Below are 22,159 nucleotides of genomic sequence, written 5' to 3'. Positions count from 1 at the left end.
ACAGATGCCTTTAATTTACCTGTCTCTACGATCAGGTTTTTTTTTCTTCTGTGTGTGTATGTAGATGGCACAAAAATGTAACCAGTGTAACACAAGCCCTGAAATGTTTGTTCATCTAAAACATATTCAAGTGCTATTTTAAAGGAAAACTCTATTCCAGGAAGTGCAAATCAATACAGGTACATAAAATCTGATGTCTGATTTCAACTATTTCATCAGTTTTATATAGCAAAAATATTCCTTTTCAAAGGCTGGCCACAAAAATACAGTGACTCATCCTATTGTCAGTTTAGACCTGCACAGCTGCTGTTTAAATATAATTATATATGTATATGTTTTAATATTTTAATAAAATGTTCACAAACACAAACACACCCCACAAAAACAAACAAGCAAACAAGCAAACCACCCAATCCTGAACAACATTCATATATCATCAATAGTCCATGATATTGTGCAGTATATCTGCCATTCTGCCTCCATTCTCAAAGTTCTGGGACTGAAAAAAAGAGTGATGTACAAAAGGGTAACCAATAAGTAAGGTTCTGATTTATTTAGTGAGAAATGTTGACAACAGTACATTCACAAGTTCTCATCTGAACCCAGAATAAAAGCAAGAAAAAATCTGGCTGGGTTCATGCATCATGGCAAGCAACCCTGTGTAGTTTTCATGGTGTACAAGGTTTTGCAGGATGTGCCTGGCAGACAATCAAGTGGTTTCCATGCTAGCTTGGTTTCTACCCACCTCATTCAATCCGCCCCCCCCACCCCCGTTGGCATGTATCATTAGCCACCACATCTGAAATTCAATCCTGTGCAAAGTACAGCACAATAGATGCTTGATTGCCTTAATGAACCATTTTCAAAGGGGTAGCTGATAGTCTTATTGAGTTTATTGCCTCTCTTCCTGCAGCTTCCTCTGTCCCCTGAAAATTGGTTCCAGGGAATTGCAGGATCCTCTGGAATCAAGTGGGAGTGGTGCTGGAGACTCCCTAACCAGCATAGCTTTTGCAGATCTCTGTTCAGTGACTGTTCCTTCTAGATCCAGCCCAGAGGCTTATGACATCTTAAAGACAAGCTGATACCCTGTGGCATAAGCTTTTACAGACTAGTGTCTGCAAACAAACAATGCAAAGAAAACATTTGCCATGCTAGACTTCTTACTAGGCAATCTCATACATGATAGCTCAGAAGCAAATCCTATTCCATGTGTCTTACTCAAATACAAGAAGCTACAAGAATGCCATATTCGATCTTGCAAAAGTCCTCCCCAATTCCCCTAAGTACTAAGCAGTCTTTGGAATATTCTGGATACACTATCATGGTTGTTCTGACCATGTACAGCTGAAGCTATTGTCTGAAATTATATAGCTAAATTAAGGTAATGACTTTGAGCATCAGATACTTTAATAAAAGGCCTCAGATGCAGTGCAATGTTACATGTTTTCTTTTGTCTACGCTATGTATGTATAATATCTCTAGCAGAGTGGAAAAGTGTATGGGCTTGATAGATAGCAATAACAAAGGTCTTCAGATCTGCATTACTGTCGCATTTAATTCTGATGCACTTCTGACTGATCTCCCTGGGACTAATTATTATGTGATTTCCTGTACACATGTGTGTTTTCTTGCTCCAGAGCTGTGTAGGTCCTTTCCTTTCCTTTTTATTCATGCATGTCAAATTTAACAATACATTCAGGCACCAATGCAGGCTCCAATGAGACTGATGAAATTCGGAGAGAGAGAGAGAGAGAGAGAGAGAGAGAGAACAAGGAAAAGTAGCAGGGACCCAACATCACAAATTTGCCAATGAAAACAAATCAGCAAAATAGTCAACAAAAACAATACATGGAAGGGTGTATAGGAACAATTGCACAAATCTGTAATTTAATGAAGACAGCTTCAACAGTTGGGAAAAAGTGGCAGAGCTAGATATATAAGACATTTAATTTAGTGTAATTCTTTTTCCCAAGGCCACTCCCCAAATGGAGTTTAAACATATGATACAGTCACAATATATGTGAAGGAATACCTTCCATGAATAGAGCATTCATTATTACACAAAAGTGCCAAGTAAATATTTACCCAAGAAAACTCTGATTTGCTAGCATCCATTCCCCTGCTCCCTCCAAATATATTTTTGAAGCTTTTGGCAAAATAATATAACTGCAATAAACTATCAATTTTAAAAGGACGTATATTGTGGATAATGTATTATAGGATAGTTCCTTTCATAATTACTTGTAATATTCTGGAGTGAAGTACAATTAATTATTAATACAATTAAAAGAACATGCTATGCAGAAATCAAAATAATATAATTAATAGCTTATGCAGAAAAGAATACAGACAGTATGTGCAAGTAAATGCCCATTCAAGCATGAATCTTGCATTGAAAAGGTCTGAAGCTCTTTGGCCCTGCCTCCAAAGTTCAAGTATGAGGCATGGATTTCATTAGATGTTATTCATTAATTCATTTCTATACTGCACAAAAGGTAAAGCTCTTTGGGGAGCTTACAAAATCTTGGAGAGTCCAACTTGAGTAGACAAGGAGGCTTTCAGCTGCAGACCTCTGTGCCTAATACGTGGATGCTGGGAACCAAGGTATGACATGGGAGAAGTATATACTAAATTCAAGCTAAGTATCATACCGTATTTTCCTGTAGTGGTTCACCGTGCGAGTTCATGAGATCTCCACACAAGTGAACTGCAGGGATTATGCTTTTTCTGTCAAGAAGATCTTGCAGATCTTTCAGTTTGGTCTTCAGCCTTCCGTTCTCTCTGTCTAGCTCTTGCTTTTCTGTTTCAAGGATTTTCCTTCTTTCCCACTCTGATTCACTTTCAGACTGTAGTCGCTCAAGCTGGAAAATGTGAACAGAGAGTAAATCTGTAAATACAAGAACTATTTCTCCAAGAAAAGGAAAATAGTAGAGTTAACATGACTTTCTTAAGCTTGTGACCCACATATTTGTCATCGGTCAGGTTGCACACATTTTTATGGAATGAATGTGAATACAGTAAGATTTAACTCTGAGTATATATTTAAAACATTGCACTACTACTCTGTTTTGTTTTTGTTTCGATGTGTGAAGTGGTCATATCAGTGACATATAAAATATGCATATTTTACATTCTGTACATGTTCTGGTGGAAACACGTGCAGTTTAGGCTGTTTTTCTCTAGCTGTTTAATGTGTTTTGTATTTCTCTCAGTACAGTATTTCTTACAGCAGTTGTTTATAATAGAACACCTTCTGGAGATACCATGAAATCTTTTATGATCACTGATATAATTCAAATTCTATTCAAGGGCAATTTGGAAATAAAGGCAAACTCAGTTCCTGGATTAGCAGTAGTTTTGAGTTAAAATGGAGTTTAGAAACCTAAAATTAAAATATTATCTAAAGTCAGACTTGGCAGGGGTAACTATTTTAATCAGTGACCTACTGATAAAAGCAAACAACTAAAATCTAATAAATCCATAAAAGAAAGTCTATGAGCAGTAAATTTGTATGCTTTCAGAGCAAATGGAAAAAAGGTGATAACAAGGGTGCAATGAATCCTCCTGCTGCCTAGAATTCTAGAATAAGCTATGGACCAAATGAATTGATCTTTGTAGCTGAAATTAGATAGCAGACAGTTATCAAATGCACCAAAATGATTAGAAATTGGAAAAAGAAAGCATACTTTGTCAAGAAATGGGAAAGGAAGGGCAACATTAGCAGGAGAAGCATTTAATGTTCTCTACTTTTTCAGTTTGGTAGAAGGAAGAACTAATAATTTTAACAAAGTATAGCATGGATAACTGAAATACTGTATGATACCATGGTTCATCATCATTATCATTTAATCCAGTGGTCTATACAATCTAAGCTAGTCAGTTTTAATTTTATATTTGAATAAGTAGACAATCAAGATCAGTACACAATAAAGAAAAATGGGAAAGAATTTAAATTTTAAAACAGAGATTTTATTTGCATAAATAGCACTGTTTGGATCATGCCTTCAAGATGTCCCTCATGGTTCTCAATGCAGCTAACAATAAAATCATGCAAGCTATTTCTGGTTTTAGGAAGACCTTGAGTGGTGACTTCCGAAGCAGGAGGGAAAAACAGAAAAAAGCTGTCCTCACACCACATCTTGGGTGGTGTGAGGAACCAAAGGGATGTGTGAGGAACTCGTTTGGTGGTGGGAATCTGTCAGATTCCACTTCCTGGGCCCCAATCTGCATCGCAGCAGCCCAGGGCTGAACTCAGTGTTCACAGGGTGCCCACCAGGAATTGGGCTCCATGTGCATACGAAGAAAGAGCTGCTACACGTGGTGCGGAAGAGGGACACTGCTAGGGGTTATGCAGGACTCCATTCCTGGCCGCTCTTCCATGGCATGTGTAGCAGCTCTTTGGGCTGCTGCTTCTGATGTGGAAGAAGGCTGTTCTTGCAGGGTTTACCAGGAACGGAGCTCTGTGTGACCACAAGCAACATCCTTCTTCTCCACCACCTGCAGCCTTCTTCTCCACCACAAAGGTTGCTGCTGCACCCGACACAGAAGATTGTCAGTTGTGCAACCTTAACCTCATGAGCATTCATGGAGTTCCTCTCATCTCATCTTGCTTTGCAAGACTGGGCTGAACATGAAAGGAAATTTGCAAATGGTGTTCATCCCAACCCTCCAACTGTGGTTCTGGCTTTATCACAACTTGCTTTTTATATATCAAAATAGTATTTGTAAGGCACTCAGCGACACATACTAGCTGTTGGAGTCCCCAAGTTCATGAATACTAGGGACTTATTCATACTAGGGATGTGCTGAACCTCTCCAGAACCCAGTTCACACCTGGCCATCAGACTTCTTCAGGTGCTCGTCTCTCTCTAAGGAAGGAAGCCAAGCCTGAAAGAAGTTCACGAGTATTCATAGATCCTGCCCCACAATCAACAATCTTTTCCAGCTGCCATTCCAAGCAGCCAAACTTCTTCTCCACTCACTACTTCCAAGGGCAGTGGTGGTGCTTCACAGGGAAAATAGATGGAGCAAGTAGGCATGATGCCTGCCATTCCTGATGGTCAGCTTTCTTCCCTTCTCACTGCTACCAGGGACAGTATCATGGATGGCAGGATAGCTTGTGCTGGTACAGCTCAGTTTCCGGTGAGGGTCCCATGAACCGTCTTCCCTGATTATTTTGGTGGGTGAACTGTTTTTGTTTTGTTTTGGTTTAATGGTCTTTAATGGTTTATATTGTTGCTGCCGATATCCTGATTTTAATGCCAGGTAAACCTTTTAGTATGTATAATTTTTATCTTCATCATTAGGCAATGTTGATATAAATCTATTGTTTAGTTCCCTTTTACAACTAGTTTTACAGGGATACTCATGTCTCCTGTTTTTAGCAGGCATATTCTGCGTTACATACCATTTTAGTTGTTAAGTATTTTAATAATCGCAAACTGTTTTTAATTTTTTATATTACGAGACATTTTGTACTATTTTTGTTGTATCATGGGCCTCTTTAGGGGCTATTGTAAACTTTCCAGGAAACTTTGGCCATTGGTCAGTGTATTGCTAATATATACACTCTCCAAAAACAAATAGACTTTCAATATACCACAGTTTCACACTAGTAAAATAATCATTTCATGCTATTTTATTTAAAGGGCTGCATGGCTTTTGTCCAGTATAATGTACAAAGTATTATGTCATCTTTGTACATCTTTGTATATGTGTTGTTCATACAGAAGAAGCACCTTTTAATTGAAGAAAAGATTGTTCCATATCTAATGAATGCTGAAATTAAATGAGATGCTTTGTCAGGCAGTACTTTTGAAAATGGAAAGACAAGACATTTCTTTGTAAAGGAATGTTCTGCTTATTCCATCATCTGAAGATTTTCCCCCTTTTTTTGGATGAAAGGAGACTGTATTATTAGTGCAAGATCCTCCAGGATAGAAAACAACCAGTTCCTGAATCATGTTCCTGTAGTACTCTGGTGATCTTTACATAGCCAATTACTTACCCTGCTAACCTCACCAAGTGTTTTTATTTATTTACTTTTTAACTGGCAGATTCACTTCCAGTATTTGAGCTCAGCTGAAAAAAAGTTCCTGGCAGGAAGGAGAAAAATAGGAGTAGTAGATGGTTGTTCTGAAACTGATCCAGAGTGAAGGTTGCCTGGGTTTAAGGAAATAGTTATTTTATTGTCAAACATCATTCAAGTCAGAATATCCATTTAAAGGAAGTTACTTTGTATCAGTAATTATTCATTACAGCTTAGTTTTCCTGGATCTCTTTCTTATTGCTTTGCTTCACAGAAGCCTCTTTACATGGAGAGACTATACGTTATTATTAATCTACTACTTTTTCAGGAATCTTAACTTTGGCAGTCCCTAGTGAAATGTTACTGTTTAATGCTCCCCCTTTTCATCAACAAGCAAACTTAATGTGGCCTAAAGACTTGTTACTCCAGGGGGTTAGGAAGCCTTGTTAAAGACAGCAGAAGGATGCCTCTGGCTATCTTGCACAACTACCGGCAGAACAGCTGTTTTAAATTTAAAGAGCTCAACCAGGAAAAAATAAAATCAATATGAGACTATTACTGTTCAGAAGCACAGTGTTAAAATCGCATGGCTTTTAAAGGAGAGAAAAGCAGTCATATCTGATTTGAAATGTTATGCTACTTTGGATCAATGTTTCTGGATGCTATGGAGTGACAGTCAATTGCATACAGTAATATGAATAGCTTATCAATAGTATTTACACTTTTTGCATCTGATTAGCTTTTCCAATTGAGGGCTATGCAGAAGTATTCACCCTTTGACTTGTCCACACTTTCTTGTTAGGACCTAGAATCCAGTCCATTTCAGCTGGCATTTTGACCACTTGATGAACACAAGACACTTATCAGAGTGAAGGGGCAAAGCATTTTTATTGCAAAGTAAACAAAAACAACCTGGCACTTGCTGGTGGCAGAAGTGCTCACCCTTCTGAGTCAATACTTGATAGCAATTACAGCTACCAATTACCAAGTGCTGCACCTTTGGCAGCAATTACAGCTGTAGGTCATCTCAGCTAAGTTTTTATCAGCTTTATTAATCTGGAGAAGAAATAAATTTTTAAAATCTATACAAATTATTACAGGAAAAGAAGGGTTTCTGGCCACAAAGGCTAGAATAGTCAGTCAAGGTATCTCAGAATCATGTCTATGATGGATTGGATCCAGGCATTGCTATATTTAGAGTATACTCACTGAAATCAATGTTTAGCTAACTTCAACTGATTTTAATAAGTCTGCACTACGTGTGATGATGTCTGGATCCAACCCTGTAGTTATTAGGCACTTATCCCCAGAAAAAGAAACTCACTGTTCATTTGGAATAAAGTGGTTATGCAGAACCTAGTATCATAATGATCATCATCAACTTATCTTTATTGTCGTCGTCGTCGTCATCATCATCATACACAAGTGTATCAAAGTTGGAAAGCATCTCATATTATTTCTTGCAAAGTTACTTAAAATAAAGTTTCTCTGGAATAACTGGGACTCATTCTAATTAAATGTGCTTGAGATCAGGATGTCATGTGTCCTGAATATATTTATGAAAATCTATTACATGTGAAGGTTCTATGAACTTTTGCTATGTAATCACAACATCATAAATGTGATAAATATACCTGTGCTTGTAGCTCCCAGATCTTTATATCCTTTTGGCACCTGGCTCCAGTGGCATCCTCTAAATCTTCCACAGTTGTTTCCACCTCAGTCTGATGCAAATCTTTATGTACAGTAAACTGAAATATAGGGGTAAGCTTACTTATGAAAAATCATGGTATGTGCATGCAAGGATTACAACACCCCTGCATCCCCTTACGCTCCCTGAAAAGCTTCTCTGGAACAGGGTGCAAGGTGGAGAAGGAAGCATGGGATGTTCAAATATCCTCCTGCCCTACGCTGCTGGCAGGAATGCTCTTATTAGAACTCTGCTTGGCCAATATTACTGCCAACAGAAGGAAATTCTAACTTCAATCTATTGTGGATTTTTTTGGCTTGATAATATAAATGGAGTACTTAAGAGGTAAATGCTTCTTTGCAACAAGGAAATATTTAAAATATTTTCTGCTTCTTTATATTTGGAGAATGGAAAAATATTAAATCCATTAAAGGGAGAAGAGTATGGAAATGGAACATTTGATTTTAACTATGGATCATCACAATGCATCTGTTCATAGTACATGATGATTGTGATAAAATGTGTCATATAAATTATACTTATTTAATTTATTCATCTGTATTATTTCTATAGCACTAAATATTTTAAAATCCCTAAGCAGCTGGCATATAAATATTAAAGTCACAATTAAAATCACATTTAAAATAGAATATTAAAAAATGATGACAACAAGAATACAGAGCAGTAAAATGGAACAGCATGGTTGACTTAATAACAAGCCAAGAAATTTTGGGCTTCCAATGGGGTTGTCTGGTGTTTCAGTGTCAAAAATAGATTATATACCTTTTTCTTCAGAGAGAGCACAACCTCATCCAGAACAGGCAAACAAACCAACCCCTGGACCTGGGAACAGCCATCACATAGGGTCTCTGTCTTAGCAGGGTTCAGTTTCAAATTTTTAGCCTTCATCCAAGTCGTAACTGCATCCATATTCTGGTTAAGAATATGCAAGGCCTTCACCAGTTCAGCTCTCAGAGAAATAGGACTGGGTGCCGTTATTGGATGACTCTTTATGACCACCCCCAACAATTTCATACAGATATTCAATAGCATAGGGGAAAGACGGTATTTTGTGGTATTTCTCAGTTCAGCCCCCATGGGAAAAAGATGAGATCACTTGATATTATTGTCTGGAACTGACCCTGCAAGCACAAGTTGAACTACTGTGAACAGTGCCTCTAACTTCCAACTCACAGAGGAGACCATCATGGTAAATGGTACCAACAGCCACTGACTAGACTGTGGCCATGGTACACTTAATCCATATGCAATATGTCGTGAAATGCATGTGATATGGAGATCTTTCTGCAAAGCTGAAATTATACATCTTTTTTTTTTTAGTTGCAGTGACCAAATAATGAAACTTCCTTTACCTGAAGGCCCAGTGGGCCCCCCTTAACACTGGTGTTTGTGCATGGTAAATCTTTTTTATTTCCAGTTAAGCATGCACAGGATAGGTTAGGGGTAGGTAAGGCGGTGCTCTCCAGATGTTTTGGACTACATCTCCCATAACTCCTGATCACTGGCTATCCTTGCTAGGAATTGTGGTAATTGTGGACTGTAGTCCAAAGCACTGAGAGGGCACCCAAATGCCTAAACTTGAGATACTCTGTTACTATTCTGTGGAGGAAAGGCATTTATGGCTGTTTTATTTTACAAATGTCATGATTAAGACCTTTGCTTATGTTTGTAGGGGAACAAACAGATAGAAATCAAGATTTTGCTGTCCTGAGAATGTAAAAAGAGTTTTGCTGGGTTAGACTAAGGACCTCTCTAGTCCAGCATTTTGTCTCACAGTGACCAATCAGATGCCAGGGGAAGCTCACAAAGATACAACAATACCCTCCTATCCAAGTTCCCCAGCCTATTGCCACCGATACTGGAGATAATATATAGGACTATCATAATGCAGTCATAATGGCTAGCTTTTACAGCTCTGTCTAATCACCATTTGAAGAGTTCCATGTTGGTGGCCAACACTACGGATTCTATCATTTCACTGTGTACTGAGCGAAGAAGTCCTTCTGCTTCTCTGTCCTAGATCTCCTACCACTCTGCTTCATTGGGTGCTTCTGAGTTATATCACAACAAGAGTGGGAAAAACATTGGCCTATTCTTTTCCACAGCATGTGTAATTTCATAGTCTTCTATTATATTTTCTCTTTCTCACCTTTTCTAAGCTAAAAAAGTCAGAATTGGTACCCTAGTCTCTTGATGATTTTAACTGCTCTGTTCTGCACCTTTCCCAGCTCCACAATTTATTTTTGAGGTGTGATAACCAGAATAGTATTTTAGTTATTATTTTTAATATTTATCCTGTCTTTCAAAACTGGAACTGCAGTGCACAGTATTCCAAATAATGTCGCACCACAGATTTATAAAAAAGCACTATGCTATTAGTAGTTTTAATTTTGATTCCTTTCCCAATGACATCCAACATGGAATTTGCTTCTTCACAGCAGCTTTACACTGCATGACTTTTTCATCAAACTATCTACCATAATCCTATCTTTGCTGTCCTAGTCTGTCATTGCCAAGTCTGTATTTTCCCCCAAGATCCTCGTGTAATATGTTCCTTCCTTTCTTAATATATATTGCACATATACCAGGATTTAATTCAATTAAGACTTTTGATGAAACATTACTATGGGAACATCCTTTGCATGGGGCATCTGCATGTTGCTCCCTTTTCCTCCGATGAAATACAATTTTTATTGCTACACTATTTTGAAAAGAAGGACTTCATCACAAAACAGGCAAAACCACAAACCCATATATTAACTTGATTTATCTAAACTGCTTAGAACATCTCAACTTTATTTTCCGCAACTAGGCAGGGGAAAACTGGAACCCCTGATGTTCATTCCAAATGGGATTTTAAAAAATCATTAGCATGCTTTTCTAGTTGTTGATTGGATTATGACAGACGAAACCGGCAGGGGTGGCTGTAGTAATAGATTACACAAACTGTGTTCAAAACCCTATGCAAATGGCAAAAATTGTTTTAGGCAAAGGGATTATAGCAATTATTTCTTCTAATTTAATTTTAAATCTCCAAAGGGCAGCAGCTTTGGAGCAGTCTCAACCAAAAGATCTGAAGTAAAACATGAGCTTTCATCTCTTAATTTGCCTCAATGACATCCTAACTTTGTAGGAAGCAGAAAGAGTGTTCACTAATTCCCACATGTGCTTCAAGGGTTTCACAACAGATATTTGGTTTACATTTCAAAGGACAGTGTTGTGCTCCATATAACAGAGCACTTTAATGGTACTTGAAATAGCACTGTATTACTGCTGTGCAGTGTCCCCCCTCCCCCTTTTTTTCACAAAGGATGTGGAAGTGACAGGAGAGAAATACTTCATCTGCACCATTTGATGTTAACCTCACTTCTTTATTATTTAGAAGCAACAACACTTCACCGTTCTCTTCTTAACATATGAAGCTTTGACAGTCTTTAGAGAGGTTTCTCTGACTTTTGCATATTTTTCTCCTATCAAGCAGCTGGTGAAATTATTCCCTGTGCCCCTTTACTTTGGGCAAGATAGTGCAGAGAAAGAGAAAGAGAGAGAGAAAATTGAAGTCACCATGAATCTAACTTGCAGCAAAGCAGGAATTCTAGCGAATAACAAAGAGGTGGAGTTAAAAAGACTAGGTTTCAGAAGAATAAATAAAAATAGGTTGTGGAGACAAAACTGTAAACTAGGGGTGTGTCCGAGGGACAAACATGTATGACTACAGCACTGTGACCGACTAAGCCTTTATATTTTGGTTTCACATTCCTGTTATTACAGAGTAAAAATATAAATTACATGGAAATATGTATCAAGTGCATGTTATCTGAACATCTCGTTGGTTATTTTCTTTCATACTCAAATGGAAAAGCTTTGCTCTTGAGTTTTATTTATTAAGAAGCAGATAGTTTGAAAGCTCAGGAACAAAACAGCTTATTTCACTATTGCCATAATTAATCACCCAGTTGGCCATGTCATTTTGTGCCAAAAGCTTAACAGAAATCAGTGCTCAATAAAAGTGCATGTGAATGTGCATGCATGCATGCCTTTCTTTCAAGTTGAAACAGTTCTGTTTACATTTGAATTTGAGTGATTTTTAAAAAATAAATAATGCTTGAAGAGCAAGTATGAAAAACAAATCTGAATTCTCTTTATGCTGTATATTTAATCAAGCAGGTGTGGATTATGTTTACATTTGCAGCAGGTGCAGGTACTTATCTGTACACAGAATTTCAATGCATGATTGCAGGGATGTGCTTACTGCCTATTTGCCAAGTGGAAGAGAAAGCTGCTTTCACAGTCTTTCATTATGAAATAGGTGTGGCTTCAGGATGGTGGGCCTTTTGCACCCCCTGCTGATAGAAGTTCATTTCCTTGTTTCTTACATTCAATAGAAGTTAGCAAAGCCAAATTGTTCCCTAGCCTGTTTGCCTGTTTTCTGAAACAATTCAATTAAGGCTGTTGTAGCTCATGGCAGTAACAGATTGTGCTAACCTTTAAATTTAGTGCTAAGAATGGTTATGTGTCTCTTCTGCAAAGGATAGTCCTTTATTTGAAGGGTGTCCAGTGCAAATCCAGTTTAAAGATAAAGAAGGCAAAGCTGGGTTGTGAAGTTGTGTACCAACAGCATCTTCACAGGAAACTGAACAAGACAAGCAGTCTTCCAACGTACAATGAGAAGTGCTGTGCTTCTACTTTAAATTATAATAATATTTTCTAAATACATAACTACATGAAAGACACACAAATAGCATAAGCAGATTTCATCTGGATTTGTGCCCACTTTATGGAGGGGGTGCTACAAGTTTCTAGCATATGAATATGTCTCTCCTCTGCTGCTCTTGCAGTAATGGAAGAAAGGGATCCTTAATTTAGGGGTAGCTTTTCAGAAGGGGTGATGGCTGGAAGAGAGAACCTCGGGATCCCCAGAATATGTTCAGATACACATTTTTGAATTCCATCCAAGGTGAAGATAAGCTTTCCAAACTTTGCTAATGTTTTACTATGCATCTAATGCTTTACTGCTTATATCACCTAATGCTTTACTACTGTGTATCTAATGCTTTACTACTTACATCATCCGTTGTAGGTAGCTGTTGTTAAAAGCATTTTTACTCTGCCCTTTAGTCCAATAGCATCCAGAGCAGCTTATAAAGATCAATAAGATAGTTGAGCATGAACTTGAAAACAAATACAACGTAAATTAGATATGATTCATGGGAGAACAGCGCATACACATAAGCCCCATGCAGGCATTCACTTGTGCATGTGCAGAGCTAAAGTGGATTAGGTGACATCGGTGTAGATGCAAGCTTAGCTTCCAGAGTCCCTGCATGCCTGGCTCCATATCTTAATGCACTGAGTGTGGAAAGGGCTGTGTAAGTGCATTCAGTTAAACATGCTTGCAGAACTGCATGATTGTGCCCCCTGTCCATCAAGGTTTCTGATCACATTGCTCCATAGACACATGCCTGACTGGCAGCTGGACTAACAGCAACACTGTGGGCAGAGAATACCTGCATGCCAATGTTCCCACCCCACTTTAGCCTTACATATGAGAAAATGAATTCCCGAATAAGATTCTACTTTGGGTTGAACAGTGCAATTCTATGCACCTCTCTTCAGTCACAAGTCTCACTGAGTTCACTGAAATTTATTGCCAGGTAAGGGTTCATGGGACTGTATTCCAAGGAAGTAAAATCCTTTACCAAGACACTGGAACTATTTTGTGCTCAGATAAAATCCAGTGAGGTCTAATTTGTGTAAAAAATGTGACTTAGACTGGAATCTAAATGTGACAGTGGAATCATCCAATTGGATCTCCTAGTCAGGTAGCATATAGGGGGACATCCTCAGCTTGTTTCAGGTTTAATTTTAAAACAGAGATGTAATCTCTCACAAGTAAGACCAATGTGCATTTTTAAAGTTGATGATAAAATGCAGCAACTGAAGCAATTCTACAGAAGCAATATGGTAATTTCTAGTTTCACATACACTTACATCAGTTTATCTAGGAACCAAAAGACCTACTGGAAACGCAGGTAACACTTTTCGTATTTTTCATTAAACTGCATTTATCCTTTGCTTTGGTTATAGAAAATATAGGGACACTTAGGACGGAATCCTTTTGCTGTTCCTGTAAGCCTCCACACTAAGAGGGTAATGAGCATCCAATACAGAGAGGGGGGAGTGATGGAGGCCATTGCCATCCTCTCAGCCTGCTTGGAAGACAGGGGTTTTTTCCTCCTGTCTAGCTGAGGCATATTAAAAGGACATGGACAGGAGACAAACTGGAATGCCCTGAAACACCCCACTTTATTCATCCAGGTTTGCCTTCCTGACTTCAGAGAACAGCTTGTCTAGTTCTCCCCATACAGGCTGTGATGGGGAGAAGTGGAGCCTTGATTCCCTGCTCCAACATCAGACAATGTCTAGGAGCCACAGGATTGCTCACTATTTGTTTTTCGTAAGATTTTCCTGTGCTACCTAGGTATAATTTTTGCGAGAAAGGAGAACCTGCTATATCATCCATCAAAACAGTTCCATACTGCCATTATTACAAATAGCTGTATGTTCAAATAGCATCAGCAGCTTTAAAAACTGAAGTGATGGAATGAGCAGATTTGGTTTTTTTTTTCTGAAAAAGAAGTAAAAGAAGCAAAACTGCTATTTGCAAGTCTACACTGCACACCAGTGGTCAGTAAGAGAATGTGCATTTAAAAAAAAATCCTTGCAATCTTTTTCATTGGGCTGATAAAAGACTGCACATATTTATATTTTATAGTGCAAGCTTATGCTGGCTGCAAAATGCTAGAAATTGTAGAACTCCTTTTATGTAAACACACATAAAATAGAGTCCTAAGTGGAATGGTGGAACTTGCCATTGATTGTATGTTACTATGTCTAGCATTTGGGTATGTTAAGTGTTTGGAACCCTTGGATTTTTTTCTTGGGTTCCCCACTAATACCATGTAGATTTTTAAAAAAATGAAATTTGCTTGGATCTAAAGGGGCCTTAAACAAATGAAAAAGTATAGTTGGTGGCATTAAATTACCCTTTCCCCCAGTTCTGTCCCACGCCCCACCATCCAGAAGGTTCTTTTATCAGGGTCTGTACCAGGGAAAAGCCAGGAACACCTTCCTGTGTGGGTGGAGTTCTGCTATAGGAAAGCAAGTTCCTGGCAAAACTCTTTGCTAAATTTTGCTAGAAAATATTGATAGGTTGGGATGATGCTAAGCTAGCCTGATCCTATTAATTTTCCTTCCTGGGCTACAATGTAGTAGTAATAAAAACTCATTTATTGGCATAATAGGTACAATGTATATGAATTATACTCTAGTCCAGATATTATACTCTCTTTTAGAGTAAACATAAAGAGTAGTATACATAAGAAACCCAAGATATCTAGACTTTCAAAAGAATTCCAATATGCTTTCAATAACGGTAGCCATAATAAATTGTGAATAGGTAAGTTACCTATCAGTATGCATGTTACTCTTCCCATGAAGTACTTTCATACATCATATAACTTGTTGTGCTTATGAAATCATAGCCAACCAGATTTCTCCCTGTACTTTGGATTGGGATATTACCTAGTCCTATTTTCAGTGCAGTACCCATGTCTTACAAATGTGCTATTCTTTGTTTCATGGTTCCAGACTTTTTTCAGACCACTGCGTATGCAAATTTGCTGCAGCTTTCAGCTGCTTCTATTCATTGGTCTCTTTTCTGTTCTTCTCTGAATCACCAATGTGCACAAGTACTTGTGTGCATTTATGAAGCAGCACAGAAAGGACCACAGCTGGAGTGCCCAGTTGTATCAAGTTGCCTTTTTGCATATTGTTTCATCAATATGCAGAGATATTCTTGACATAAATGTTCAAAGCAATTGTTGTGAAACACTTGTGCAAGCTCTAATTTAGGAATTAATTCTGGTTCTCCATACTTAATCAAAACAAAGATTCATGTAGTGAATGCAAGGTAAAGCTAACTCGCAAGAAAACCTTAGAAAAGGGAAAGTACATACTCACCCTAACACAGCCATAATTCCATAGGTTAAAAGAATAAAGAGAAAAACAAAAGTTCTTCAATTTTTCAATTACTCATGTGAATTGCCTTTTGTAGCATACCTGCTTTAATGATCCCTGCATGCTCTTTCTCAGTTCCTCGTATTTCAATTTCCACAGAGATTTTTCTGACCTCACCTTCTCAATCTCTTTTTCCAGAGATGAGCGGATCCTGTAGTGTAACAAAAATGGCAGCAAAACAGTACTTAAGACTACAGTGTCACCAGAATTATATAGCTCAGCCTGAGCTGCTCCTGTTGATGTTGCATCAGTAGAGAGGAAATTATTTCTTCAGAAGTAATGGGTATCCAATCCTGAAACCAGGTTAGCCATTTTGCTGCTCTAATTCTTGGCTTTTGATGGACTATTTCAAGCTGAAGAACACTGTTATAAAAAATAACTGGTGGTGTGTTGAAGCTTCATTTCTCTGGTATATTTGCATTCTAGTCTACCAACGAAGGGGTGGGAAGCTGTAGGCAAGACTAGTGATGTGGATCCTTCCCCTGGGAACAAATGGTATTCAACAGATCTCTTTCCCCTATGCATACCCAGCCAGGCTCTAAGATCTTTAGAAGACGCCTTGCTGGTTTGATCCCTGACCAACAGAATATCATTCTGTGACATCTTGAAAGCAGCTCTTCCGGCACTGCCCACCAACCAGAACACCCTTTCCAGTGGGGTCCAGAAAACAGAATGTCTTAAATGCTCTCTGAATATACACTTGCTCCTTCAAGCTCTGTTTGACTTGTAGTTAATTCATTACATTCGCTGTCCATCTTAGTATTCATTATATTGCCTTTTGTACTTGTTCCATCTGAAATTGTGTTTAACAGTGTGTTTTCTGTGCAGTTTGTAATATTGAGTGTAAAGCATTCACCGAGCTATCTCGTAGTCCCTAAATACGGTCTTATATTATTTGGAGACCCCACTCTGACATCAGAGCTGGGACTCCATGCTTAAGGAGGACCTCCATAGAGCCAGCATGGTGGAAAAATGCCAGCTGTTCCTCTGAAAGTGGAAGAGAGACCTTATAGGAGTGTTCTTGAGGTGGGAAGGGGAAGTGATAGAGTCCTCTCTTCCTACTTTCAGGTGCCACAGTTATATGACTGAATTCAGCCATCTCACTGCTCTGTAGGGTGGAAGAACTTTGTTTCCACAATCATCCAGCCCTGCATAGGATATCCATAATCTTTTGAGTCTGAAGTTACAGGCAGCCTCCTTGAACAGAACCCTTAGAGATATTATTGTATCAACTAGTATACAAGAATACATAAACCCAGGTAGATGATTTATACTATCTAGACCAGTACTGACTGCTAGGCATACATCCAGTCCTATCTGGAAATGCTGGGATTTGAAGCTTGCAGCCCTTCAAGTTTTCCAAGGGATACACATAGAAATGAATAATATATTGGGTCCTTGTTGTGATTCTTTTTTGGTACATACTGCTGAATAGCATAGGAAAACAGTATAAGAACGCAGATCTATGAAAAGACTTGTGAAAAAGACTTGTGATAGGTTGTGATTACAATATAAATAATTCAATGTGAAGAACAATAAAACTTGTCATCACCGAAGATCTGAATCTTACATAATTTTCCTAGCCAATGCAATTCAGCCATTTGGAAAAATAATAAGTACTTAAAACTTTTTAAACATTAATGTTCTCTCTTGCATAGATAATAGTACTCAGAAGGTATAAGTCTCATAAGTTCCTTCAGTGTCAATGGAAGAATTATGAACATTGACTCATAGTTAAATCAGTGGGACTTAAAAGTTTGTCACTTGGGCTGAACCATGACTTTGGATAATATGAAGACATTTAATAGCTGATTTCCAATAAAACTTGGATGCATGTAGTATCAATATTTGTTGTAATATTCTTAGCAGCTCCTGATCAGATTAAAATAACAGGAGCCGCAGCAGCAGTAAAAGAATATTGGATTTTTTTTGCATATACATGTTTAGAGAATTTTTAATGATACATATTTAAGATAAGCAATATAATTGGACCATTCCTGTGCAAATAAGAATTGTGAAGATTCTGCATTATCTAGCCATTATTCTGGATGATTTGTTTTCTTACAGGACACATGATGAGTGTTGTAATGCCTTTCAACCGATCTTTCTTCCATGACACCTTCGATGTGTTAGTCCAAAAACCATAAGCACACACCAAGATCAAGAGCATTGCCGAACTCCTACATGGTTGAGTATGCATGTAATCTCCATTCATATCAAACTCTTTCCAGATGACTGTGTGCAAATCCAAGCTTATGAACAATTGTACACAAGCAACTGAGAACCTAAGCTATTTTCATGAACCAGCAAGATTATATTCTGTCTGGGGAAGAGTTTTCTCTTTTCTATATTATTTTATGCACTCATTTTGGACTCTCAATAAATGCATAGTATCACTGGCAAGAACTGCTACCAGTACTAGTATAAAATTTTGGATTCTACTCTGCTCTGTCAGTAAGATGCTTTTAAAATATTAGAGCAAAATCTCTGTAGCACAATAGTATGTAGACAGAAAGTTTGCAGACACTTTTAAAAGGTCTGCTATATTTTTTCAGGTTGCTGTCAGCCACTTACTTGCAGCAGTGGCAAGACAGATTAATTTAAGGTGAAAATACAAACCATATCCCAAGGAAATTTGCATTGAGACTAGTCTTTCTATCACTGGCATATGCCTCCTGATGCTAAACGGGACTACTAAGAAAGCAAATATATGGGTCTGGAATCCATATAGCGTTAATTCTGGAGGTGCCCAATCATCCACTCATTGTTGGGCATTGTTCAATGGTCAGGGACAATGGCAAAGTCTATTGTTAGACTTTGTTTGAGCTAAGAGGTCATAATATTCAGTGAATCCATGGCTGCTCTTGTCCCCATTGTCTAGCATGCCCCAAACCATCAATTTCATCCCTTCCTTGAAATTCCAATGTCAGCCACAGAAGCCACCACTGAGCTTTTGACTGAGATAAAGGGTCTGTGTGTGTGGAGAGGGTGGGGATAAGACCCAAAGTTATCCCTCCATTCACTAGATCTTAGGATTGCTTTTTCAATAGCTGATTTGTACAAAAGTTGTTAGAACCAAAGGAAATAAATTTTAACTTACTTCTTTTCCTTTTGCAAGATTTTCTGTGATTCATAGAGATGCAAACAGAACACTGATATAGGAATTATTTCATCATCATGAGAAAGGGCTGGCTTATCTTTGCTTTTCCCCATTAAAACTGGAGTAGATTTGTCTTCACAATCAATAATTTCTGGATTGATTCTCATTTCATGATGATCTAAAGTTGCACACACTTCCTGAAATGAAAATTACATGAAATATTGTCAGCACAAGATTGACGTATATGATTTGGGAAATACATTTCCTATTTTGTAGGAAAACCTCCTCCACAAACTGTTCTGAATGTGTGATACTGCATTACTCTATATTTTAATTCTGTATTACTTTGGAAGAGCAGGACTGAGGTTGATCTATTGACCTGTTTGAAAATAAATTTGATAATAGCCATTGGACTTGTTGGGTTTAAATTTTCATGACATAATTCTGTACTCAGAAGCCATTCCTATTGAGTTAAATGGGGCTTGTATGCAAGTAAGTTGGTAGAAGACTACAGCTTCTGTGTGTTTTGAATTACAAAGGGAATGGTTCATTTTTGAGATTTAAAAATGCCCATATCTATTTACCTGACAGCCACTTTCTACCTCCAAAATGTTGTTCTGTAGATGTTTAATAGGCTCCTTCTCCAGATTTCCTAAATGGTCCTCTTTCATCCAGCACATTTCAGAAGAACCAAAATTCTTTTTCCAAGTAGTTTTAGCTTCCATTTCTTCATTTCTACTAACTAAACCTTGGTTTATTTTTTTCAGGACATTGAGGTCCTTCATTAATCCTTCAAGTTTGAGCTTCAGTTGCCTCCCCTCCTCAAAAGCTTTATTTCTTTCAGCTCTAACTTTGCTCCATTTCTCCCGCCAGTTGGCAGTACAGTCTGACCACCAACGCATGGTCTTCTCCATTTGTGCTGCCCTTGCCTTAGCTTCTTCAAGCTCTCGAAGGCGTAGTTCCTCACAAATGTCCCAATCACTGCTGTTACATATGTACATAGAGGGATAATAATATGAAGATGGAAGAACTCTTGGTGATATTATATTTGAGTTGCAAACACTACATGTTCTTCCATAGTCTCTTGACTCAATGTCATAAGGCTCTTTAGGCTGGTTTCGAAGAAGCCGTTTGTCTTCCATCAAGTTGCAAATAGAGTCAGAATTCATGACTTGAGATAATTCATCTGTATCCACACCTAAAGGAGAGAAGGATGTTGAAATTTGTAAATGATTCAACTATCAAAGGCCTAGAACAAGAGAACCATTATGGACATGCTATTTAGTTCAGTGCAACATTTCATTTATTTCACTGTGTCTAAGACTATACTGTGTCTAAGACTATAATTCCAGTTAATTTACCTTTTGCCATAATACAATTATTAGATGTTAATAAATTAGAAGGAATCTGGATCAGTTCAAACCCCTGTCCTTGCTTTCCCATCAATCATTGGTATTTTCATCTTAGTCTTCCTGCAGCAAAATTTATTGGAACTAGATTTTTCTCAAGGGACAGTATTCGTATTCCTAGACCCACAGCATTATAAAAAAGCCTTAACAACACTGATTGTGGCATAGCATGGTGTGCATGACAGGCTGAAGTATATTTAATTCTTTCTCCCAAACAGGCTCCCATAAACAAGATTTCATTACAGGATAAACAAAGATGGCAGAAGAATGCAGTCTTTTGTATCTAATATTAGGAACCAGAGATCTACAAGTAATCGGGACAGTATTTTCACAAATTATTTCATGCTTATGCTTCCTCTGCACTCTCAGTTCATATAGTACTGAGAACATATGGTTGTCTTTCTAAAGAGTTTTATATTTCCACTTAAAGTAGTGTCCATCTTAAACTGCCCCCCCCATCTTTTATTAAGACAAAGACCAAAACCAAAACGAAATGAAACAAAACAACCATTTCCAAGTGTCACACCAAAAGCCAAAGGAAATAATCTCATTTATTCTCCCTAACATGACCAATTTCTAATACAAAATACAAATAAAACTAATATACACTGCTTGCTTTTCTCAATGAACCTGATGGATTTTATAGCTGAGTTCCACTGACAGCATACACAGCTTGAAGACCTCCCAGATGACTTAGGAGAACAGTGACTTTGTCAGTGTAGCTTCCTAAAAATGCTGCCACTTGAAGGGGGTGCATTGATGAACAGCATTAATGTGTTCTCTTCCCCAGTCAAAAATATGCATTTTATATTTCAAAAGACAGAGCATACGCATACTGGCTGCATCACAAGTTTTCAGACCACACTCATTCCCTGTACATCTCTCAATTAGGAATGGGAAAATCTGTCAAACTCTGTCCGCTAGTGATACTTCTATTAGTGTGTTGGTTAACCAAGGTTTATAGAAAAATAAAAGGCAGGTGGCTCTATAATGTGGGGTTCTTTGTAATAGTGGAGAACAACATTTTTCTCCTAAGTAAAATTTGCAGATAAAATACTAAAGAGGAGGACTTATATATGCAGCACTTCAGGCTATTGCCATGGGTTGACACCCTCAGGGCCTGTTTGTCCAGCTATTTGGGTGGGGGGGGGGGGACAGAGATACTGTCAAAACACCTGAAAAATAGAAAATAGAAATCTGGAGATAATTTCCTTAACACAAATTGTGATATACTTCAGAAGCAATTACTTACATTCCTGCATCTTCTCAGACATTAAGCCAATAAAACCCCATCTACTAACAATGTGATTTCACATGTATTTTTCTAGGTAAATCTACTATCATATTTTAAATATCTACTGTACATAGACTTTAACACATTCTGTGATGAAAGAATCCCCATAAATCATCCATTGATATACCACTGCCATTTCTAACTGTAAATCTTTTTTTATTATTATTTTTGGAAGACAGAAATATAAGAGAAGAATGTGTCAGAGAAAATGCTGATCCTATATTGCACAACACAGGATTTCATTTCTATAATGGACAATGAATGGAAATCTACCATAAAAGAATCATTTCTCTGAAATAGACAGAGATAACAAGCCAATTTCTTGATGCTTTTTTTGGTATAGTCCTATGCATGTTTAGACATAAAAAAGGGTTTCAGCTTAACAGCATGCCTCAGCCAGAAATTGTAGGGTATTTTCTTTCCTATATAAAGTTTTAGTTAATGGAAATTAACACTGCATAAACCACACAGTAGAGAAGATGATTGTGATGATTTATTAATATTACTACTGTACAACTACTGACATTCAATAAAGTTT

At 37.7% G+C, this 22,159-nt stretch overlaps 1 protein-coding gene across 1 annotated transcript; it reads right to left on the bottom strand.

Moving 5' to 3' along the window:
* Window positions 1-436: 436 nt before the first annotated feature.
* On the bottom strand, window positions 437-20,289 carry CCDC102B (coiled-coil domain containing 102B). The gene is made up of 7 exons (XM_044426276.1): window positions 20,280-20,289; window positions 19,503-20,116; window positions 18,919-19,115; window positions 15,861-15,969; window positions 7,663-7,779; window positions 2,652-2,861; window positions 437-499 (listed from the first exon to the last, which is right to left on the bottom strand). Exons 1-7 carry the CDS (start codon window positions 20,287-20,289, stop codon window positions 437-439), a joined length of 1,320 nt encoding a protein of 439 aa, XP_044282211.1.
* Window positions 20,290-22,159: the final 1,870 nt, after the last annotated feature.

The sequence above is a fragment of the Varanus komodoensis genome, unplaced genomic scaffold (assembly GCF_004798865.1).
Source record: "Varanus komodoensis strain SLA01 unplaced genomic scaffold, ASM479886v1 scaffold17, whole genome shotgun sequence".
In the NCBI taxonomy this organism is placed as follows: Eukaryota; Metazoa; Chordata; class Lepidosauria; order Squamata; family Varanidae; genus Varanus; species Varanus komodoensis.
The sequence above is the reverse complement of the archived record's forward strand: the minus strand, read 5'-3'. Positions and strand labels throughout refer to the sequence as shown.

Bases quoted from the DNA above. Each gene is read 5' to 3' on its own strand.
- CCDC102B (XM_044426276.1), bottom strand. The intron at 19,116-19,502 runs GTAAATAGATAT...TTTTCATTTCAG, and splicing joins AGGTAGAAAGTGGCTGTCAG to GAAGTGTGTGCAACTTTAGA. The intron at 2,862-7,662 runs GTATATTTATCA...CACATTTTCCAG, and splicing joins TCTGGGAGCTACAAGCACAG to CTTGAGCGACTACAGTCTGA.